This window comes from Podarcis vaucheri (assembly GCF_965113315.1).
Source record: "Podarcis vaucheri genome assembly, chromosome: 15".
Taxonomy (NCBI): domain Eukaryota; kingdom Metazoa; phylum Chordata; class Lepidosauria; order Squamata; family Lacertidae; genus Podarcis; species Podarcis vaucheri.
Genome location: NC_138753.1, coordinates 34,252,368 through 34,277,393, shown reverse-complemented (window position 1 = coordinate 34,277,393; position 25,026 = coordinate 34,252,368). Strand labels below are relative to the sequence as shown.

Sequence of the window (25,026 nt, the reverse complement as noted above, 5' to 3'; positions counted from 1 at the left end):
CATAGTTAATAAGGAGTAAGAGTGATGGATGGTTTGTGCATCTGGGAGTTAAATGGGTATTAATTTCTTTAGGCTAATTTAGTTTGTTGAATGTGTTCGAGTCCATTAAAAAACCCCCAGAACCTCCCAGGAAACAAGTGGTTGTTTTTCTTTTCTTTTTTTAAGGAGAAGGGTGCAACACCAGCAACAGTGATAACAATTGAGATGTTTGGATTCTCAGCAATGGAATGATGAAATAATTGGCCCTAGTGCAATAAATGTAATTGTAACTGTCTCGGGCATGTTGTGCCTCTCGTGACAAATGAAAATGTTTCAGGCTCCCTTCAAGACGCCCAGTTCCACAGCCAGGTTGACAAAGGAGCAGCCGACAAGCGGTTAAATCTATCAGAGGATGGTCAATTTTGTTTGAAAACACTCCTTCCACCCACACCCACACCCCCCCAGACAAAGCACTGAGCCTTCTTTTATGTAGTCAATCTCCCCTCGCCAGGATGGCTGGAACTCAACTTTTCCTTGCCTTCTCCCAAAGGGGGGTGGGAGATAGAAGGCATTTTGCACGGAGGTTAAAAAAAAAGAGGGAGGGAGGGAAGGAAGGAAGGAAGGTTGGGGATAGGGTTTTTTTTTAAAAAAATGAGAAATGTCTGGCCTTCAAGAAGGAAGCCACAAAGAATGTTTCCCTTTTCTTCATTGATCATTTAATTTAGTTCTTCACAAGACTGTGTAAGAGATAAGTGTGTGAGAGAGATCCCAGTGGAGATGCCCCCCTCCCCGCTTTCTGATGTCACAGATGGTTCAGGGGACCAGCCCGCTCACAGCATGGTGCCTATATGCTTTCCTTCCCCCATTGTTCCCCCAGTTAAAAAAGAAGGGGGGAAATACAAAAGCAGTTGGAAAACATGCTTAATAACTAATTCCAAATAATTTCCCAAACAGAGGGCTTGGGCTAAGCAGAAGGGAGAGCTGTGCAGGCGCAAGCAGAGAGCGAGAGAGAGAGAGAAGGGGAAGGAGGGGGGGCACAACCTGCCCCCAAGGCTTCTTGGGCATCTGGACAAGAGTTTCTTTGGATTCCTTGCATGCTACTAGAGGGGACTTTGTTTCCCCCCCTGGAGCCAGCATCTCCCCCCCTTGGTGCCTTCTCCTCTGCAGGATGCTGCCCGAAGTTCTCCTGCTGGGTTTCGCCTTCCTCCCCTGGGTTTGGGGGGCTCAGACATGCCAATGCCGGTGCACCTGCCTGTCAGAGCAAGCGAGGAAAGCCCCGCAGGTGCCCAGCAGGCAGACGCGGCAGCTTCGCCACAGCCGCCAGCCTAGGCAGAGGCACAGGCTAAGAGGTAAGAGAACACCCTTCCCCACCTTTCTTTTCGGGGGGAAACAAAAAAACAAACAAACCCCACCGAGTTATAGGTTATAGGCCTGCGCTGACTTGCCCGTGGGCATTGCGGCCCACCTGTTTGAGTTCAGCTCTGGGGCTGGCGATCAGAGCCTCCTAGGAAACGCACCATGGGGGAATAATGACAGCTGTAGGATTGCTGCAATAAATGTCAGTCAAAGCCGTGGTCTCTGGAAATGGTGGCGCGGTTGGTGCGCAGGCTATGGCGGCGCCACGGGTGTGTGCACTTGCGAAAGGAGACCCCATGTGCTTTTGTAGCACGCAAGCTGTTTTGTATCGAAACCTGAGGAAGAGAGAGCTGCCAAAGATGACTGGAGGAGCAGAAGGTGGTGTTTTTCTTTTATTATGACACTTATGGGTGTGTCGTTCCCCCATTTCCTGCATCATTTGGGATGGATTATAAGGCCTTTGGGGCAGAGACTAAGGAAATAAGATGGGGAAACAGGGAGAGAGATGGGGAAAAGCATGCAAAGGAAGAACGGCGAAATAGTGGGGATCCAGCAGAAAGCTCTCCTGTGGAAGAGCTCTTGTTCAATCCCCTATTAGTTTCCGTGGAGTTTTGTGGAGGAGATTTTCCCACTGAAATGGTGCCCAGCCCAGTGGGATTTATGCCATGTGATGGGATAGGGATAGATAAATCCTCTGAAATGTTTGTGTTGACTCCCAGCTCATAAGGGCTTTTGATAGAGTGTTTGGTCATTATGCTTTTTTTTTTTTTGCAGAAAACCCAATATTCTCTTAACTGCTTCTTACCTGGGCAAAAGACCAAATGTGAATACTGCTGGCTGCATTTCAACCTTCAGTGCAGTTTTACAAAAGTGTCGTACTATTTTTAATTATGTTTTAGAAATGATTTATCAGTAGCACAGCCACGGAACGAATAATCTGTGACTGCAGAGCATTAATGTAAAGGGTAACAGTGTTCAAAATAAAGCTACGCTATGAGGACTGGACCTATGTTTTAGGTCTTGGGAAGACTTTTTACAGGGAGAGAGGGAGGACCCCGTATTCACTATTCAGTAACACAGAGGTCATGGCTCTGCTCTGAAAGTCAGTGAAAAGACAGTTGCATCTCTCTGTTGTCTTTGGACATTGATGCTGAACTCCCAAATGAACTGATTTCTTTCCTTTTTGCCATTGTTTATTCCTATCTTGAAAGCCCCTGAAAAGTGTGGGATGCATCCCAACTAAGTTTGTTGAACGTAGTTCCCATTGCAATAAATGGGATTTATCCTAAGCCAAGTCTAACTGATTTCAATCAGAACTAAGTTCGGCTAACTTAGTCTGGATCCAACCCTAGGATTAAAAGAAAGAAATTACCTGGGTGTTTTAATGGTGCTGCAAATTACACTGAGGCTAAAACAACCCAACTGTAGGCTGATCATGATAAGCAAGATGAAGGGCTGAACTCTTTGTGTGAATGATAATAGTTGTTCACTGCTTAGAGAATCTTTTTATATTATTATTAAGAGGCATGAGTTGGCATGAGTAAACAGTCAAACACCACCATCTCTGTGCATACTCAATTGCTGCCGTAACACTTTAGTTTCCAAAGGAAATGTATGGAGCTCTTTGTTTATTTCCATTTTATGTTCAGCCTACCCCCATCCTGCGATCCCCCAGATGTTTTGGACTACAACTCACATCAGTCCCAGTCACCATGGCCAACACATGCTGGGTGTGAGCAAGGGGAGTTGTGCTTCAAAACCTTTAGGGGGGCACCGGGATGGGGAAGGCTGCTTTATTGATTTTATCCCCAATGGAACGAATCTGTGTAAAAGTTTGGCTCTAGCAGATGTGATAATTGTTAATCAGAGAGGGGTGTGTTACAATCGCTGTATGAAACGCACCATGTTCGCAAGGTGCACTGAGTGATATTCATGTGCAAAATCTTGAAATCTTGTAATAACAAGTTTATAGCAATATATTAATTAATTAATTAATTTGGTGAAATTATGAATTATATGATGCTTGATAAAATGCATCTTTCTCTGTTATTGTCACTAATATATGCAATTTCATGCACACTACTCTTTTATATGCATTTCTGTACACATTCCTTGGCCAGAGATCTGCATTGCAAAATTCAGAGGAATGCACATTTCGAAGGATGGCTCTGTTTTTGTTTCAGAAAGTGTGAATTAGGTTGCTTTGCATTTAAATGTGAATCGAGCCATATTCCCCCCCCCAACCCTAGTCATTTGAATACAAGAATCGCCCTTTGCAAAGTACAGGTTGGAATGGAACCGCCTCAATGGAGTGATCACGTGACTTTCAGAGAAGAAATCTGATTCTCTCACATTTGACTTCTTCTGGAATCAATGGGAGGTTGTTGTGTCACGTGTATCGAGGGTCACAGGCCATCGCAATGCACGCTATGCCCTGTGCCTCATGTAGCACTTTGCTGCTGATACTAGGCCATTGTACCAGTGTTTGATAACAGAATACAACAAAGCCCAGAGCATTGCTTATAGAGTGCAGGGGCCTTAATTTGCAAGCCTAATACATGGGAAAGAGGCCATTCCTATGCACAAGGGATTGTAGGATTAGCTGCATCTCAGCTTGGCGGAACAAAGTTGGGGTGATTTACAGTGTCTAACCACTTCACAGCTAGCCCGTGTTTCCTAAGAGGGGTCTCATGTTCACACAAGTTTTCTGTGCACATGCACCTTCCAAAGCTACCATAGGCTGAATGCACTCTATACCTTCAAAGCACATTCAATGCAGAATCCTCTGCACCAGAGAATTCTGGGCACTGTAGTTTGTTAAGCGTTGCTGGGAATTGTAACTCTGTGACGGGTAAACTACAGTGCCCAGAATTCTTTGAGAGGGGAAAACATGATTTGAATGTGCTTTAAAGGTATAGGATGTATGCAACCCTCAAATATTTATGGGCTAACAAATTAGGGGGGGCAGAGTTCTTTCAGGGAAAGAATGTGATTCGAAGGTATCATGTGTATACAGCCTTACATGGCAGCAGTACATGTCAACATGCATCTTCAAATAGCAACTGCTACCCCAAAACAACTGAAAGACTATGAGTGATCATGTGAATGCTAACTGAGGCTTTTAAATTTCAGTTGGTCACCTCAGTATTTTTGGGCCAGGAAGATAATTTTTTAGTTGAATTAATTGTGGGGATTTGCACAATGCATGCTGTAATGGGTTTCGGGGTTGCTCGTGCGTAAGTTGCCGCCACTGCTGGCGAGGTTACCTGGTTAACCCTTTCTGACTGAACAGCCTCCAGCATCATGACTGTCTCAGTCGCTGGCAGAATCCGTCAGTGGGCGTTTCTTAAACCTTTTCCAGCATAAAAGTTGTTTGACGCCAAGTCTCCTCCTACTCTCCCTGTGCGGAAGTCTTCTGTGCAGGGAGGGTGTGGGCAGCGGAGTACCCGTACTCTCTCCGCTGGTCTCCGGCGAAGAGTCTTGGAGATTCCTCTCCAATTCCCCCATCTGCCCCCCTTCTCCACTGGTGTTACGCTGATTTCCTTCCCCAGCAGATGGGCTGCCTCTCTCCCTACTGGGACCCTCTCCTGCATCCCTTTGGAGCCTTCCCTCTGCCTCTAGCTCCGATGGCAGTTCCCTGACACATAGCAAGTATATGCATGCTCTGCGTATGGCTCACACATGCTTCCTATATTTTACTCCCCCTTGCAGCATTTGGGAGTATGCGGGCCACATTTTTACCAGCTATGTAGACAGGAGGCATCTTTAGGATATGTTTCCAGCATCATATGAAGGGGCTTCAGTAGTTTCTGGGCTAATTTCAAAGTGCCACCTAATGGATCCCTGGACAAACTGCAGCTTGGAACAGCCCATGTCTCAATAACGGTAACAAAATCTTGCCCTGTGCATTTCATTCATTATACCACAGCCACGGTTTTCCCCAAGAATCCCAGGAACAGTATTTATTATAGGGTGCTGGTAGTGGTTAGGAGATCTTTGCCCCCCCCACCAGTGAACTACAGTTTTGAGAATGGTTTAACCATCAATCTCTCTTCCCAGAGAACCTGGGGGAATTGGATATTGAGTCACCAATATTGGGTTGTATCCAACATTAGCCGTACTCATAGACTCATTGAAGATAGTGAAACTAAGCTAGGCCCCACTCATAGCAGTATCCTGCCACTCTAAACAGCCATGGCATCCCTCAAAGAAAAATGGGAAGTGTAGTTTGTTAAAGTTCCTGAGAGTTGCTAGGAGATCTCTGATCTCCTCCCAGAACTACAAATCCCAGATTTCCTTGGGAAGAGGGATTGTAGCTTTGGGAGGAGATTAGGGATCTTCTGGCAACTCTCAGGAACTTTAAGAAACTACATTTCCCATGTTTCTTTGAGAGAAGCCATGGCTGTTTAGGGTGCTGAGGGTTGTTATGGGACCCCTGTTCCCATCCCAGAGCTACAGTTCTCAGACTGGTTTGACAACAATCCTTCTTTCCAGGGATTTATACGGGATATAATTTTTTTTTGGGGGGGGAGGGGATGTTTCCCTGTAATGTGGACTCCCTCTTTAATGACTTGAAAGTGCTGCAGTTGAAAGTAGAGGTGAACATGCCTCAAACTGAGACAGACCCTTGGTCTATTTGGAGATCTCCAGAGGTTTTGGAGCATAACTCTCAGCATCCCCAGTTAGTGGTCATGCTGGATGGGGCTGATGCAAGATGTGGCCAACAACATCTGGAGGACAGCAGCTTGCATAAAGCTGGACTACAATTAGCAGAAACTCTCCAGAGTATCAGGCACTTGACCTCCTACCATAGTGTGCTCTACCTGGAGATGCTAGAGATTAAACATGGGTCCTTCTGCATGCAAAGCACTTATCTCATTGTGTGGAAAGGGGCAGAAGTCATTGTATATCACCTATCAGCATAACATTTGTACAGTACATGCTAATTTATATCTATAGATACACATTTAGAAACAATTACCATGGTACCTCGGGTTAGAGACGCTTCAGGTTACAGATGCTTCAGGTTACAGACTCCGCTAACCCAGAAATAGTACCTCGGGTTAAAAACTTTGCTTCAGGATGAGAACAGAAATCGTGCTCTGGCGGCGCGGTGGCAGCAAGAGGCCCCATTAGCTAAAGTGGTACCTCAGGTTAAGAACAGTTTCAGGTTAAGAACGGACCTCTGGAACGAATTAAGTTCTTAACCTGAGGTACCACTGCAGTAACATTCTTCCAAGTCTGTGCCTGTATTAGACCCAGAATTTTTTTTAATTATAAGGTTGCTGTTGTTTTTCCTGACGATGTATTCCTTGTTAAATTGCTTCAGGGTGTTCTGCGGGAAGCAGTTCATAATTTAAATAAATACACAAATAATTTAAGCAGAAATGCCAACCATCTCACCACTGTGGGGAAGATTGCTCTGACCATGCGACCTGCATGCTTGTTTTATCTCCTGCCCATGTGCTCACTGTTGATGGGCAACGTCAAGGTCTATTGTCTCCCTTCTTACAGTCCTTCCTCTTTAAACCAGAATCTGACTCTTCAAATAGAGGACTCTTTGAAAAAGAGGACTCTGTAAAACAGGACACATGACTGCCTTAGAGCTGTGGCTGCTCCCCAAACATAACAGGAACCATTTCTCATGGAAGCTTTGCCTCCGCAGGAGTGGAAAGTGCTAAATCAGGATGAGTAATTCAGATAGGCCTTTTGGGAAGGCCCCAAAATAAACTTAACCTCTTCCACGCTGCTGCTTTTAGGTTCCAAAACAGCACACCTTCTGGGAAAGAGTTATATTAGCTTTCTGGAAACATCAGTGGGTGGCAGGGAAATAAAGCTGTTTCAACTTGATTAGTTAACAGTGATGTAATCCTGCTGAAAACAAGGCATGCTATATACCGTATTGGTCTGAATACCAATGGGTGGGTGTGGCTATCTTACACTCTCTAAATTGCCCTTCCCACTCACTCATGCACAATCCTGCATCTGCAAATGCACACAGCCCTTCCTCAGTGGATCAGTGCAAACCAGCTGAACAGGGGAGCTACCTTCCCCCATCCATTCATCAAATGATTGATGTGATGAGAGAGGGAAAAATTATTTAAATCCACATCAGGGTGTTGGACTCTGCCCAGCCCTCCACTGTGTCCAAAGAGGACCAAGGATGCTCACTGGCTACAAAACACCGAGTTTTTATTGGCAGAGGAAATGGAAAATTGAGGGAATGGAATGGTGGGGTCTGGAAAAGCGTGTGCTTAACTCCGTGGAACCTTCAGCAGAAGCACTCTGCACTGCAATTATTATTATTTTTAATTTCATACTCTCACCTTAGTCCCACTAACATCAATGAGAACGACTAGCACAGGATACAACCCAATGATGGCACTCAATATACAATTCCCCTAGTTCCCTGGGAAGAGAGATTGATGGTTAAACCATTCTGGAAACTGGAACATTCTGATGGGAATAGGGGTTTCCTAACCACTCTTAGAATCCTTAACAAGCCACTATTCCCAGGATTTTGTGTGGATGTATTTATAACAGTTTAAAAGGTAAAGGTAAAGGGACCCCTGACCATTAGGTCCAGTCGTGACCGACTCTGGGGTTGCGGCGCTCATCTCGCTTTATTGGCCGAGGGAGCCGGTTTACAGCTTCTGGGTCATGTGGCCAGCATGACTAAGCCGCTTCTGGCAAACCAGAGCAGCGCACAGAAACACTGTTTACCTTCCCACCGGAGTGGTATCTATTTATCTACTTGCACTTTGACGTGCTTTCGAACTGCTAGGTTGGCAGGAGCAGGGACCAAACAACGGGAGCTCACCCCATCACAGGGATTCAAACTGCTGACCTTCTGATCGGCAAGTCCTAGGCTCTGTAGTTTAACCCACAGCGCCACCCGTGTCCCTTATAACAGTTTAGGCTGTTCCAATAAGCTTATTTTATGGTCAAAATAAAAAAAATTCCTTCCAGTAGCACCTTAAAGACCAACTAAGTTAGTTCTTGGTATGAGCTTTCGTGTGCATGCACACTTCTGTGGAAGGAATTTTTTTATTTTGACTATGGCAGACCAACACGGCTACCTATCTGTAACTTATATTATGGAACATTAAAAACAGAACAGGAAAAAAGACAACAAAAACCAGATAGGAATTCCTAACACTAGGGTCAGCTGGCAAAAAAAAGCTGCCTTCAGATATCTGAAGGGCTGTTGTGCAGAAGATAGAGGTGACTTGTTCTCGCCATCGGGCAGGGGTATAACCAATGACTGGAAATCGCAGGGAAGAAACATTTTAACAATCAAAACTCTTTGACAGTGCAGCAGCAGCAGCTTCTATTGGAGATGGGACAGTCTCTTCTTCATCAAAAGTATAGGCAATGGCCATTTTGTGTGTGGGTCCTGTTCCTGGCCCCCATGTGTGTCAGTTTGCATTTAAAGGCTAACCAACCTAATTCATACTTTCTGAAACAATACATGAACCGAAAGACATACATCCTTCAAAATTTGCAGTTCTCCGAATTTTGCAATGCAGTTTTCCAGCCAAGTAAAGTGTACTAAAAGGGCATATATTGGGACCAACTGTGCATAGAAATACATATATTAATGGGCAGGGGAACATTTTTAAAAAGCATTATGCTAGGGGAAATACACTTTGCATAAATTAGGCAAAATGGCATACAAAAATGTTTATTTCAGGAGAAGTTCATACTATAATCCTGATGAATTTTCAGGAGGGCTTTATTATTATTATTATTATTAAAAAGAAAATCACCAACAGATGTTGAAATATGGAGAGACTGGGAAGATGAGAAGCAGAAATTGCCAAGTCTACGTGTTCCTAGCTGCTGCTCTTCATTTCAGGGTCAGGGTGAATGACCTTGAGCCAAAGACAGGCTAGAATAAGATAAGTGCTTGTTATTTGATCACACCTGCCTAGATTTTGTCTTGGCTGCTCCTGATAGTTTCTTTACAAAACAATGCTAAATTAGTAAGGTGTATCCGATTGTGTTGGCAGTCCCTCCCATCGCAAGAGGGAGCACACGTTTTCTGTGATTAATGCAAACTTCCGACCTTTGTCCTCGTGCTTTTATGATTCTGGCCTTTTGTGGCTCAATTTGCTTCTCCTTAAACATGTTATTATTATTATTATTTAGGTTTATCATTCATAACACTTCCTGCCACTTGCGTGCAACATCCTGCCATTGTCTGTTCAGAGGACCTTGGCAAATTCCAGCTGGTTGCAAGATTTTGTATGACAATAAGGTGCACAATCTATGAATAGGGATGTATTGCATCTGAATGATTATTGCATCTACCTCCCCACCTTTCCCCTTAGCAGCTTAATGTGATTATCTTGGGTTCTCCCCTTCTCCATATTATGTTCACAACAAGTCTATCAGTGATTGCCAAGTGAGCTTCATGGTCAAGTGGGGTTTTGAACCCTTGCTCTTCCAGCCCCCAAACTGACACCCTAACCACCATACCACAGAGACTTTCTTCTGAGGACCGCAGAATTAGTTCTACATTCCTAAAGCACAGTGGGTGGAGCATGGACAAGTGATTCTCAAACAGCAGCCCCATGTGTTAGGCGGCGAACAGCTGTTGGAATTGAAAGGGTGTCTAAAAGCCATGTGTTTGTCCTGTGCCATGAGCAACTGCTGTTGAAAAAATCCCCTCCAAACTCACAGTTGATATGCCATAGCCCAGTATTCCCCAAACTTGGGTCTCCAGTTGTTTTCGGGCTACAATTCCTATCATCCCTGACCAATGGTCCTGCTAGCTGGGGCTGATGGGAGTTGTAGTCCAAAAACAGCAGGAGACCCAAGTTTAGAAAACATTGCCATAGCTCTTTGGTACAGAGATCCTAACACGGTGATTAGAAATAACACTCAAAAGTTCTGGGGAAACTGGGTGCATACATTGGAAAGTCGCACCACCCGTGCTAATAGTGAGCTCGTTCCCTGAACACCAATTCTTATGTGAAAAGGTAAAGGACCCCTGGACAGTTAAGTCCAGTCAAGGGTGACTATGGGTATGCGGCGCTCATTTTGCTTTCAGGTTGAGGGAGCTGGTGTTTGTCCACAGACAGCTTTCAGGGTCATGTGGCCAGCAGGACTAAACCACTTCTGGTGCAACAGAACACTATGACAGAAGCCAGAGAGCATGGAAATGCTGTTGACCTCCCCGCCGCAGTGGTACCTATTTATCTACTTGAGCTGGTGTGCTTTCAAACTGCTAGGTTGGCAGGAGCTGGGACAGAGCAACAGAAGCTCACCCCATTGCAGGGATTCGAATAACCGACCTTCTGATCGGCAAGCCCAAGAGGCTCAGTGGTTTAGACCACAGCACCACCTGCATCCAAAATAGCCCAAACAGCACCATCGGCAGGCATTGAGAAAACCCATGGTTTGCAGAATTAACCCACAAAAGAACTTTAGATGAAAAGAAAAAAAGAGGGTAAACCGAAAACCAGCCCCATAAGGACTGGGCCTGCTCAGTGGGCATGGAGTGCTGACACTTGGGGTGGGGGAAGTCCAGAAAGCAGGGACCAGGAATGAAATGAAGTATCTTACATAGGAAGCAGGTTATTCTTCTATGTTAGTATGCAAGGAATTTTGAAATGAGATGAAATTTAATACCTGAAGAGTGAAATGTTGTACAGCAAGCTCAGCTGGTTAGAGCGTGGTGCGGATAATGCCAAGGTTGCAGGTTCGATTCCAGTATGGGACAGCTGCACATTCCTGAATTGCAAGGGGGGTCGGACTAGATGATGCTCAGGGTCCCTTCCAACTCTGTGAAACTTTGCTACAAATAGCGCACATTTATACTGATTAAAATGCACCATTCATTTTTAATTGGAGGGGAATTATATTTTGATACAAAGCTTTCTCAAGTGGCCGAGAAAGTTCTTGCTAAGACAATTAGGGATTCTCACAAGAATCCATCAGAGGAATCCATGGACAATTTGATCAAGCATAGCTGGAATATAAGAGTCTGCTTAAACACAAGAAAGCGGAATATTCGAAACAAAGCTTTCAAACATCATTTGCATTTTTGGAAGTGGTTTTCGTATTTTGTGGACTCCTTTGGATCCTTTTTTACTGTAAAGCAATAATGTGTGTGTGTGTGGGGGGTGTTTCCCCCCCTCTGCCAGTTTTTGAAATGTATGCCTTCATAGTTTGGCCAACCCTTTCTTAGATTTTTTTTAAAAAAATATTATTCACTTACAAATTGCATTGCTTGTTGGATAGCTAAATAAAATCCATTGGCTTCACTCCCATTCTGGGGAAAACTTCATATTTTCAGAGCATTGTCTATGCACAAGGAAGGCTGAAGTAGATATAATTGAAGGAAAAGAGGCGGGGAGGGGAGGGGAGGGGAGGGGAACTTTTTAAAGACAGAGAGCAATTCCTTGACTTAGGAGCCAGCAGATTCCAGGTCCTACGGGGGAGGGGGAGGGGGAGGGGGAGGACAGGAAAGTTGGTCACACAGTCCTTTTTCTGGTGTGGGGTCTTCCAGCAGCTGTAGTTTTGACAAGAAGCTGGAGGAGAGGAGGACCTGAAATTCACACCCACCCCTTCCGGTATCCTGTGAACAGTCTGGGAAAATACGCACTGATACCAAGAGGGGAGGAAGTGGCTTGATGAAACGTTTGGAGTTGACAAACTTGTTTGTGTCAGCATCCCTATGCTTGTGCATCTTGGAGCAGAGAGACAACAAAAGCCCCCAGTGGAACTGACCGGCAGAAAAGGAGGCAAGTGAGTGCAGGGTCCAGCCAGTCTCCCTGGCTACCCAGTTCCATCAAGAAGAAGTTTCTGCAACTAGACAAGCATGGCAGGAGCGGTGAGCCCTGCACTACAGAAGCTCATAGTTTGGGCAGCGTTTCTGCTGATGCAAGGTAAGTGATCAGGATCCGTCCGGACTAAGGGAAGCTTTTACTTATGCAGTCAAAGGGGTTTAGAATCTGAGGGCAGATCTCCACCACCCCCTCCCAGCCCAATGGAAAGGAGAGAAGCTTTGATTAACTTTCTGAGTGTACTTGGAAAACTACGATGAAGGCTGTGGTCCTGCACACACTTAGGTGGGAGTAAGGTCTATTGAAGCAAGAAGGCTGTGCTTTTCAGTTAACATGTTTCAGATTGCCCTGTAAGACTAGCCTGAAAGGGGGGGGGGCTCGCTTCCCCAACGCTCTTCACTGCAACAACCCCCTGAATTTGTAGGAGAAGGAACCCCAAATTTCCCAGTAACACGATTCAGCCTCCCAATAAAATATTTGAGGGGGCTGCCCCCCAAGTTGAAGCGCACCACCGTTCAAATGGTGTGCATGCACCACACCATGTGATCGATTATGCAGGGCGGGGCTTAACCTGCCCCCCCGACATTTTTTTCACGTTGGCACCCCGCCGTAAAATGTGAGATGTTTTGCAAATGTCATCTGGATCCTGGGTCGTGTTCCTCTCGTTTCCTGTCATTTTGCAAAACAAAAACAAAAACCTATCATCAAACTGATTGATTAAAAAGAAATCTCTGCATTTTTAAAGCCTGGAATGGAATGCACTGCCAGGCCTTAGCTATGTTCACTCACAGTGAAAACTCTGGCATATTTACTTGAGTCAGAAGTCAGTCCCTCTGCAAGTGTTCAGCGGGGTTTGTCCTAGGTAAATGTGCAAATTTCGCTGTGTTCAATGACCTTACTGCTATGGCTGTGATCCTAACACTAATAATAATAATAATAATAATAATAATAATAATAATAATAATAATAATATATTTCTACCCCGCCTATCTGGCTGGGTTTTCCCAGCCACTCTGGGCAGCTTTCAACAGAAGGTTAAAAATACATTAAAACACAATCATTAAAAACTTCCCTAAACAGGGCTTAACTTGTAAGTCAGAAATAAGCCACACTTGACATACTGGGGCTTCCTTCCACATTTTGAAAAAATTTGCTTAAAATTGTACCGTAGGTAAGGCAAATATAAAGTGAGCCCACTGAGTCCTAACTTTCCCATGAGCACTATTGGCTTGATTTAGGAAATTTGGGTTGCTAGTTTATCCCCCAGGAGCTGTGATAAAAAAAAACACTTGTCTTCTTAACTTTGCCTTCAGAATTCTGTCCCATGATATGCTTAATACTACTGCACTACTGTTGTGCAAGTAGTTACAACACATCTGGAGCTCAAAACAAAATATTTAATTTGCCATTGGTACACAGTGAGATCTAAGAACACGTGGTCTTTTGATCTGGATTTGCTTTGTTTGGCATTCTGGGATGTTTGGAGACTAAGAATGTAAGGAGGCAGTGATTTTCATCCTGTCCTGAGCCCATCATAATTGGCACTGTTTCTGTTCTGCTACAGTTCGGCTTCTGCTATTTTACTATGTGCTGTGGCCAAAACTAATATAATTATGCCAATAATTATGTAATTAACTTCCATGCATTTCAATGGAAAGAAATGTCGAAACAATGCATAAAACAGCACACTTATTCATGTAACATTTACAGACTAAAATGATAGCAAATACCACATGTAGTCACCTGGGTGGTTTGTTTTGTTAGATGGACAAGTGAACTGTAGCAATTCAAGGTGTTAGGTAAGGTAAAGGTAAAGGGACCCCTGACCATTAGGTCCAGTCTTGGCCGACTCTGGGGTTGCGGAGCTCATCTCGCTTTATTGGCCGAGGGAGACAGCGTACAGCTTCTGGGTCATGTGGCCAGCATGACTAAGCCGCTTCTGGCAAACCAGAGCAGCGCATGGAAACGCCGTTTACCTTCCCACCGGAGCGGTACCTATTTATCTACTTGCACTTTGACGTGCTTTTGAATTGCTAGGTTGGCAGGAGCTGGGACCAAGCAACGGGAGCTCACCCCGTCGCGGGGATTCAAACCGCCGACCTTCTGATTGGCAAGCCCTAGGCTCTGTGGTTTAACCCACACTGCCACCCGCGATTGATATATTGCTTTCCATTACAAAAATTCCCAAAGCAATTTGCCAAGTAAAAATGCAATAGTGAGAATCACATAAGTATGTTCAAAACATAGAATCAGTGATGGGAAAAAAAATTCAGTACAGTTTACATTTAAGGGTGAACCTAATTCACATTTTCTGAAGCAATATTATTATTTTTACTTGTTGAATTTCTGCCCTATACCCACACATCTCAGGACGGTTCACAGAATAAAATCAAAATACACTGATACCTCTGGTTATGAACTTAATTTGTTCCAGAGGTCTGTTCTTAACCTGAAACCGTTCTTAACCTGAGGTACTACTTTAGCTAATGGGGCCTCCTGCTGCCGCTGCGTCGCCAGCATGCGATTTCAGTTCTCATCCTGAGGTAAAGTACTTAACCCGAGGTATTACTTCTGGGTTAGCAGAGTCTGTAACCTGAAGTGTTTGTAACCCAAGGTGTTTGTAACCTGAGGCACCACTGTATAAAACCACAAAATACACAATCAAAACACAAACAACCCCCCCAAAAAACACATTTCAAAAGGGCATAGGATGTGGACAAACACATCCTTTGAAATTCACACTTCTCCAGATTTTGCAATGCAGCAAACTAATGTGTGGGGAAATGCACATATGCATTAAAATGCAAGTATTCATGAAAATAACATAGAAAAATTAATTATACAGTGAATGCTCGGGTTGTGAACATGATCCGTGTGGGAGGCACATTCGCAACCCACAGCACCGCGTCTATGCATGCGCGGGTTGCAATTTGGTGTTTCTGCGCTTGCGCGAGCGCCGAAACCCAGACGTCACGCGTTCTGGTACTTCCGGGTTCGGCGTGGTGTGCAACCTGAAAACACGCAACCTGAAGCGTTTGTAACCCGAGGTATGACTATATTAGGAAAATCTGCTTTGCCAGTTGTGTACAAGCAGGGACTATTTTACGTGTGTCCAAATGATGCATGATCGCCGACATGCAGGTCCTTTTGGACTTGAAAGAGGGTGGAATGGGGCAGAATGGGGGTGGGGCAGGGCATAATGGAGCGTAACCGGGCGGGGCACAGAAATATGTACTTACTGATGCACATGGGATCCAGGAATGGAACCCCCATGCTAAATACTGTATACAGTATTAGGCAAAATTCTATGTAATTAATGAGCGCATTAGCACTCAAATGCTGATGATTTTTCATGAGGACTTAAAAAAATAAATTGCAAAGTGATGTGGGAATGTGGAGAACCAAACTTAGGACTAGAAAAATGAGGAACTGGACAGATTTCCTCATCCCTAACAGATTTTAGTGTCATAAAATGGTCCATCTCCATGAGAACCACCCCATCCAGCTTCAAATAAACACCAAAACAAACATTCAGTTGTTGGCACTACCCAAATGCCTGGGAAAACAAAGACGTCTCTGGCTTCAAAACAATTCCAACGTTTGTGGCAAGCCAACCTTCTTGGGCAGAGCATCCCATAGACAGGGCGCTGTTAGAGAAAAGGCCCATTCTCTCGTTTGCACCCTCCAGGCCTTCCTTGAAGGAGGCTTGCACAGCAGGGCCTCAGATGATGAACTCAGGGTCTGGGCAGGTTCATAGGCAGAATGGTAGCCCTTTTGATATAGGGGTCCTGAACTGCGCAGGTCAAAAACAACCATTGCTTTTCTTACTAATTCACATTAGCTTGCTCAGATGATCAGCAATAATAGGAGAGCTGTTTATTTTAGATGCTGCCTGCTCCCTTCTTTGTGTTTATTTCATGGAAATGATGAAATGCTTTCTTTCTTATTTTGAAAAGCTTTGCAGTGTGATGACGGGGGCTTTGGTTCTAGAACTCTAAAAGAGAGCAACACTGCCACTTTTACAAAGTTGTTGCTAATGCACATCCCCTTGTGAAGAAAGCCCCCCCCCCCAGCATTCACTCCGGGGGTCAAAACCTGCAGCCACTGTACCAAGTGTTGAATACTTCCCATCCCTCTCTTTTCCTCCACCTAGCCCAAATCCTGTTGCCCAGTGCTCTCATTTCCTGCTGCTTGTTGGGATGGTAATACAGAATCTGAATGGGCTAAGATGAAAAAGTGGTGGGGTGGAATGCTTAGATGTTTCTTTAGAAACAAATATTGAAAAGCAGGAAATTCCTGAAATGTTACACACCGGCCCGCCGTCATGCTCGGTGAATGTGGGAAAGATGGGGAATCAGGAAGCTTCAGTGGTAGCACCAGGGGAAAAACTTTTTTGCAGGGATACAAAGAAAGGGAAAACGACCTTTCTGGGTGGGTTGAACTTGAGAAAAGTTCATTTACTTCAAATAGCCAAGTCCAGCAGCAAAAGACTGGGGGGAGAGGGGGAATTAAAGTATTTTTCTGGGTCTCCGTCTGCACTATACATTTAAGACAGTATCATAGCACTTTAAGCAATGGTTGGTTCCGTCAAAGAATTTTGGGAATTGTAGTTTGCTAAGGGCACTGAGTGCTGTTAGGAGCAGGGGCTTAGCACGGGGTGAGGCATAGACGTGGGCATGGATTTTTGAGGGGTACGAAGCCCCCCTGTGAGGTGCTCCTCTTTGGGTGTTGGAGGAACCGAGGCTCATTGGGAGGAGCAGCAGGCAGCGCTGTCCTGGGGGTGCTGTCTTGGGGGCACCTGGTTGGGCCCGCCATGTGCCACGTTGTTTGGCCAGACTCACCCTCCTGGCATGGGCAGGCAGGTGGAGCAGCGCAGCCCTGCTTGGCTGCGGTGCAGGGCAGAGTCACTCCGATGGTGTCGGTGGTGAGGGCTGGGGTGCTGTGCCCGGTTCCTTCACCCTACGTGCCTCTGCCCCCCCCCAGCACATATGCGCCTACCCCAGGAGCTGTGAATTCACGCAATGCCGCTGGTTGGAGATCCCCCATTCCCCTCACACAGCTACAATTCCTGGAGTGGTTTAATAGTCAACCTCTCTTCCCAGGGAAGTCTGGGAATTGTAACTCTGCGAGGAGAATAGGGGTTGCATGATAATAGTGGCAGAGGTGTCTTGTGCAACACATCTACTTCTAGAAAATACTGGACTTGGAGGACTTCCGGGAGATGGTGGTGCCAGGTCAAGTCTCCCAAGTGTGTTTTATAAGCTGGTAAAGGTAAAGGTAAAGGGACCCCTGACCATTAGCTCCAGTTGTAGCTGACTCTGGGGTTGTGGCACTCATCTCGCTTTATTGGCCGAGGGAGCTGGCGTGCAGCTTCCGGGTCATGCGGCCAGCATGACTAAGCCGCTTCTGGCAAATCAGAGCAGCGCACGGAAATGCCCTTTACCTTCCCGCTGGAGCGGTACCTATTTATCTACTTGCACTTTTGACGTGCTTTCGAACTGCTAAGTTGGCAGGAGCAGGGACCGAGCAATGGGAGCTTACCCTGTCCCGGGGATTCGAACTGCTGACCTTCTGATCGGCAAGTCCTAGGCTCTGTGGTTTAACCCACAGCACCACCCACGTCCCTATAAGCTGGTATCCGACCATAATAAATTGTCTATCTATCTACTGGACTTGGACATTTGCATGAGACAGGTTGCAGAAAGCAGAGTTTTTGACTGGGAAATAGGGGGAGGGAAGGGGTTACTGTATCTCAAAGGGTGCCTAGAGGCCCACCGGTCCATTCTTTGCGGCTGAAGGTCCTTGACTTTCTGCTGCTTCCGAGGGGACAATGTCAGGAAATTCTGCACAGGAAGCTCTGAGGGGATGACTATGTATTGCCTCAGTAACAATGAGTTTGCTTCTTGGAGGCTGTGGATCAGCAGAGTGCCATTCTACAGAAAGCTTAAATCAAGGGCTGGGGCTTTCTCCATCTCTCATTAAATTTTAGAAGTTTGAAAGGCTGGGAAAATTGTGCTTCACATTAAACAGAGAGGCTAGAAAATGGACTGCGGTTACTAACAGGCACTGAGATAAGGAGAGCAAGCGTGCCATACTGTACTTGTCTACCCAGTCTAATGGGATCAATCCGGGGAGTATGTATAGGTTTGCCGTCTAAGAGGACCAATTTATGTTGTTGATTCTGACAGTGATGTTATTTAGAGCACTGAAATGTCCGAGGCACATTCATGTTCTCAGCAGCCCTCGCAATGCATCATTGAAATTTTGATATTTTTGGATGGAGAGCTGATTCTAAGGGGGAGGCAGAGCAATTCAAACTCCCTTATGGGGAGGGTGGGGTAGGGGCTGGATTAAATGGAAGTGCTGTTCTACTGGTCTCCCTCTGACCCACCAGCAGGGCGGCACTAACACCATTGGCACTGACATCATCCTTTGAGTGAGCAGGAAGCAAGGTAGCAAGTCCTTCAACAGCCGAGCCCAGGCTGAAGCCCCCAAAGTGGAACATTCTGAGGCAGTCTGGGATCTGGTCTTGCCGTCATCGCACAATGCCATTGGGCCCATTGCCTAACCTGTGCACCAGCCTGCAGCTGCCACAGGGATCGGGCTCATTCATCCTTCTGCCATAGCTGGTGCAGTGATCAGGTTGGCCTGAAAATGCAGACTTTTTCCTTGCTTGCTGAAGCAGCAGTAGAAGCTGGTGTAGGGGTGGGGAAGGGAGAAAGGCTTTCTTTCCTTTGTTAGTCCACTTCCACACCCGCCAGTGGAGGAGGAAAGTGGCCAGTAGAGGCACTGACCTCTCATCATACTGTCGTTTGCAGCAGCACCTGCTGGTGGCTGTGTGAACTACAGCCTGACGACAACCTTACACAAATATTATGTGTAAAGACTGACAAGGGTATCCGGTTCTCCAATGAGGCTGTGTTCACAATATCCTGCTGTTATCATCCAAATACCCCTGTAGGTTAGGCACACAGTGACTCACCCAACATCCATACATTTTGCAGCTTAGCAGGGACTTGAAACCAAGTATTCCAGTCTTTGTTTTATGATGTCCAACGCTGCCAAAGTGGTCCACAAACAGACGTAGTGAACAGTGATTCCGGATATACCCACTGTTTCATGAAATTCTTCTTCAGCACAGCAGAAGGATACAGAAATGCTTCATAAACCCATCGATATGGTTAATGGAAGTGTATTACACAATTGCTGTGGAGCAGTGGTCATAAAGTTATGTAACCACTGTTCACTATGTCTGTTTGCGGACTACTTCGGCAGTGTTGGACGTCATAAAACAAAGATTTATGGCTTGTTTTCACCAGATAAGAATCTGACCCATTGCTTCTTTCAGAGACTTGCATAGTCTACAAAGACTTTCAGAGACTTATAAGACTTATGTTTATTTGGTTCTATGTTTTCAAGAGAATCCATCAAGAGTGCATATTCTGTGATTTTCAGAGATTTATAAGATTTCTGTTTATTTGGTTTTGAAGAGAGTGCATATTTCATATATTTTATACTGTTCAATATTCTGTAGAGATTATATAAAGAGTTTATATTGACATCGCATTGTTGTATTTGGTCATCGTGTTGCCTTGGATATTACTGTGTTTGCAACACAGGGGTTTTAATTGTTTAGCACTGGCACAATGCAGGGTGCAAAAATATGGCATAGGTTACTTTGCTACTGGTTTGTTTGGAACTTTTGAGTCAACCCAGTGCTATGTTACTATAGGTGGCAAGTAGCCCAGCAAAGGAATGGAAAGACAAAAAAGTGTTTGATGGGGGAGAATGAAGTTTAATTTTTTTTCTGTCCCTCCCTCCCTGTTTCTTATTCTCCCAGGTTCGAAGTCTCGTTCAGAGGAGGTTGTACCATATATCATTGATCACCCCTCTGACCTTGTGGTGCACTGGGACCAGGCTGCGACCTTGAACTGCCGTGCGGCCGGGAACCCGACACCCACCATTGAGTGGTATCGCAATGGCGAGTATGTGAAGACAAACAAAGATGATGGTCCCTCCCAACGCACCCTCCTGCCGGGTGGCTCCCTCTTCTTCTTACGTCTCAGCCAGAGGAAGGGGAAATCGGATGAGGGGGTATACAACTGCGTGGCCAGAAACCACCTGGGTGCAGCCGTTAGCAAGAATGCGTCTCTTTATGTGGAAGGTAAGGCATTGGTATCAGCTTGGAGAGTTGCATATTGGGCAAGCCACTTCTATTGCAGCATGGTGGGGCTGTCTGGGTGGGACTAGGGACTCACCTACATTAGTCAAAAACTGCATGTTAAATACGTTATAAACATGCTACACCAGATGGCACTGTAGAGCAGAAAACTTTTCTATGCAATTTGTGTAAAATTAAATTGTTTTAACCAAGGGGGGGACTCTGTGTAAGGTTCCCCCCCTTGGTTAAAACAATTTAATTTATGGCTTATTTTTAGCGTCCCCCACCTCTTGTATAGATCCACCCTTGAGGTGGATCCATTGTCTTTTCTCTCGATTTTCTCATTTGTCCAGTATTAAGTTCAATTCTCCACATTGTTTGATGGGTGGTGGTGGTGGTGGAATAAAGTCCTCCTGAAAATTTCTTCAGATTTGAGTGCAAATTTCTCCTTGTATGCACATTTTTGTATCTAACTTTGCCAAATAGGCACTTTTTTTTGTTTTTTGCAAGGCAGCTTTCCACAACATTATTCATTCTTGTATGTTATTTATACTAATAGTATGCATTTCTACACATGCTTTATCTCAGTAGATGCATTTTTGTACGTGTTACTTGGCTGGAAAATGGCACTGCAAAATTTGGAGAAGTGCACATTTTGAAGCCAGTCTTCATTTTGTATATTGTTTTGGAAAGCACAAGGCAGGTAGATTTACCTTTAAATGTGAACTAAATCCAATCCCTCCCACCCACAGTGAGATCTTGTTTCTTTGGGCCTATGAACTTTTTCCCTAGACTATGCCACCGACTGCAGGTGTGCATTATTTGTAAAGACTGTTTAAATGCTTTTACCTTAAGAAACGGGGATGCGGGTGGCGCTGTGGGTTAAACCACAGAGCCTAGGACTTGCCGATCAGAAGGTCGGCGGTTTGAATCCCCACGACGGGGTGAGCTCCCGTTGCTCGGTCCCTGCTCCTGCCAACCTAGCAGTTTGAAAGCATGTCAAAGTGCAAGTAGATAAATAGGTACCGCTCCAGCGGGAAGGTAAACGACGTTTCTGTGCGCTGCTCTGGTTTGCCAGAAGCGGATTAGTCATGATGGCCACATGGCCCGGAAGCTGTACGCCAGCTCCCTTGGCCAATAAAGCGAGATGAGCGCCGCAACCCCAGAGTCGGCCACGACTGGACCTAATGGTCAGGGTCCTTTTACCTTTGTCTTTACCTTTACCTTAAGAAACAGGGCAGACAAAAGAAAGAACTCCACACAGTGCCTAGTTAAACTTGGGATTGGCTCCCACAGGAGGCAATGATGGCAAGCAACTTAAAAGAGGCATCTTGTTGGCCACCGTGAGTATAGGTTGCTCAGCCAGGTGTGCCACTGGCCAGATCTAGCAAGTTATTGTTGTGTTCTTATATTCTTACAAGCAAACCTTTACCTGTGCATGGAAAGCTACCATGTAAGAGAAAAGTCCTCAGGACAAACTGTCCCTCCTGTACTCAATTTTCACATGCAGGGAACTTTTAACATGGAAGAACTTTCAAATATACACCTCCCACCTGCAAACTGAAATGATCCACAGTCCCTGGAGGACTGTTCGTTTGAATTAGTTCTTTGATACCTACCTACCAACCAACCAATCTTTATTGTTGTGATCGGAGATCAGCCACTAAATTATTGCCAAACAGCTAGCAGGGAATGTCCGCGTTGTTAAACTCATGCTAATATCACTTTCAGTGCTCCTTGCCTCACATTTCCCTCTCACAGCAGTCGTGAGCCGAGGCCTCAACTGCTCCCATTTTACAGATGAGAAAACTGAGAGAAAAGGGCTGGTTCAATGCCACCCAGTGAATTCAACGCTGTTGATCCCATCCAATTAGATACAGTAGTGTTTAGTGTGCTGAACTAGGGTTGGGGATCAGGGGAAGACATTTTGCCTCTCGTATTCAGGAGGGAGAGAATAATAATGCCATTCATCCATAAATAAATACAATGAAATATATGCATACTGAGAGCAACAATTAAGAAAAGTTCTGCTGTGTGTGTGTGTTTTGTTTTTATAAATACTTTTGACTTTCTAGCTACTCTCATTACTCCTATATCCCATGTTCTGCATCCCCAGGGGTAGTACAGAGATATCAAATGCCCCATCTCAGGCATGCCCATGGACCACACCATCTTCCCCACCTTTAAGCCCACAACGTCTCTCTTGCAGGATTTCACAGTGCTAATTATTGGCACAATTAAAAACCCTCTTTAATATTCAGGCTGGGAGACCCTCCAATTAACACTTCATTAATGATCAGGCTCCATCCGGCTCTCGTGGCCCAGTGTGAAGGTTCGCAGTGGTGTTTGGCAGCTATAAATATTCATGCAGGCGAAGATGGTTTGGGAGATGCTTCTGTTAGCAACACTAAATTAAGTGCGCCACATGGACTCGCTGTTTGAGCACGTGCAAGCAAATAGTTCCCCTCCCCGGATGTGCATTGGGTCTTGCATTGCCGTGGAGCGATGCGAAACATGCAAGCCAATTCCAGACAGGCTCCCAGTTTTTCCTCTGCTCCCTGCCCCCCAACTGCCTCTGTGTGGGTCTCTGAAACAAAGTCAATAGGAGGCTGGTGTTGTTTTGGCATTTTTGCTTCGTGTCAGATCAGCCCATCGTGCAGAGTGAGGAGGTAAAATGCTCAGCTGGACCATTTCAAATAGCAAGTCTGTGGGTCTCATACCATTTAATGAACCAACACATTTATTTTAAAAGGGGATAGCATTTTAGCTGACCGAAACATTTTGAATTGATTAATATGGTTTAACCCACACAGGTGGTGCTGTGGGTTAAACCAGAGAGCCTAGGACTTGCCGATCAGAAGGTCGGCGGTTCGAATCCCCACGACGGGGTGAGCTCCCCTTGCTCGGTCCCTGCTCCTCCCCACCTAGCAGTTCGAAAGCACGTCAAAGTGCAAGTAGATAAATAGGTACCGCTCCGGCGGGAAGGTAAACGGCGTTTCCGTGCGCTGCTCTGGTTCGCCAGAAGCGGCTTAGTCATGCTGGCCACATGACCCGGAAGCTGTACATCGGCTCCCTCGGCCAATAAAGCGAGATGAGTGCCGCAACCCCAGAGTTGGTCACAACTGGACCTAATGGTCAGGGGTACCTTTACCTTTACCTTAATATCGTGATTGTAGCTTAGAAAAAACCTGGCTCAGTGACAGAGCATCTGCTTAATGTCCCAGGTTCAGTTCCTGACATCTCCGGTTAGAAGGGTCAGGTAACAAATAATGGGAGGACCTTTCCCTGTCTGAGTCACTGGAAAGATGCTGGCAGTCAGAGCAGACCATAGTGGGCTGGCTGGATATATAGTCTTATTTTTGTAGAGGGAGGTCCCGTAGCCCAGTGATTTGTACAAGGCAGTTTCCTCTGTTTGTTTGTTAAATATACAGAATAAAAAAAGAAATTTTTGTGATTGAAAAGACCAGCATTGCAGACACAAGCTTTTGTTCCAGACTGATTGACTTTAAGAAAGTACCACCTTCTTTTCCCATACCCTATGATCACAAAAGCCAATTAAAATTCTCAGCTTGCTCATACATATGGAGCAAAGTGGGAAGCCATCATTCACTAACCGTGATCTCAGTTCTCCCAACACCTCCAGCACAAGAGGTATTGTTACACAAAATCTTTAGGGAGCAAAACCTAAAAGGCGGTGCTGGGGAATCACCATAAACGTCCCAATGGGGACTGAAGACAGTCTATGGCCATGGGATGCTGACTAACTGTTGAAAGGGAATAATGGAAAACTTGGATGGAGGAGGAATGGGGTGGAGTATCTTGGAAGCTGGCATGGCTAGTTGGCTGATTCCCTGAACAAGAAGCACTCCACACTGGGACGTTTTGTAATAGGTTCTGCTTATAATGTTAACAGATTCTAGATCATCCTCCTTCTGAGTTTATTAGCTTAAAGGGCAGTTGTGGATCAAAACTCCCTGTAAAATATTTGTGTATTGACTTATGCATATTTACATATTTACATTCCCATATGGTCAGGGGCAGCTAAATTTGTCTCCCTCCCAGATGTTGAGATGCTTTTCTCATTTCTACAGCAAATATAACCCCCTCCATTAGTCCTGTATGGGCACATCTGTTAATTTTTGCTTCTCTCTATTTCTCTTTTTCCCCAGTTGCAAGTTCAGGTCTCTACATTTCTGCATCAGTTTGTGATTTTATTTTTAAGTAGCATTTTAGAGCAATTTCCGCATAATATGCACATTCTCGTGCACAATTTCCCCATAGTTTCTGATTATTTCCTAATATGAATTCATTTTATGTCTTATCTTTACTAATATGCATATTTTTGAACACACTTTCCCCAATAGACATCCTTTTTTTGGTGCATTATTTGTTTGGAGAATTTCAATGCAAAATTCAGGAAAGTGCGAATTTTCAAGAATGGCTGCTTTTTGGTTAGCAGATTGCATTGGGAAGTGTCTGTTAGGGTGGTTCCCATTTAAATGGAGATCAACCAAATTTCTCCACCATCCGTAGTCCTCTACCATCCTTCTTCGGCAGTAGAATTGACCTATTTCTTTGTTACAGCGCAGTCGCTGCAATGCAGCCTAATCTTTTCTCTTGGTCTGTGCTGGGAAACGTGGGGCGGGAAACTTTTGGAAACAATTAAGGATTATTTTGTTTAACCATCTAAAAATATCTAGCAATAACATCCTAAGGTACGGTCTCTGCAGGTTGCTG

At 45.1% G+C, this 25,026-nt stretch overlaps 1 protein-coding gene across 6 annotated transcripts in view; it reads left to right on the top strand.

The window, feature by feature from the left end:
- Positions 1-844: 844 nt before the first annotated feature.
- The window catches only part of ROBO4 (roundabout guidance receptor 4), a 102,537-nt gene continuing 78,355 nt past the window's right edge, over positions 845-25,026 (top strand). For 2 of the 6 annotated variants that reach the window (XM_082200256.1, XM_082200255.1), the window contains exons 1-2: positions 848-1,328; positions 19,969-20,292. In XM_082200256.1, coding sequence (XP_082056382.1) covers positions 1,148-1,328; positions 19,969-20,292 — 505 coding nt within the window. In that variant the 5' untranslated portion in view covers positions 848-1,147. Of the gene's footprint in view, positions 1,329-1,559; positions 1,714-11,801; positions 12,231-19,968; positions 20,293-25,026 lie in introns of those variants that run through there. The other 4 variants (XM_082200260.1, XM_082200258.1, XM_082200257.1 and 1 more) reach the window with 4 other exon arrangements.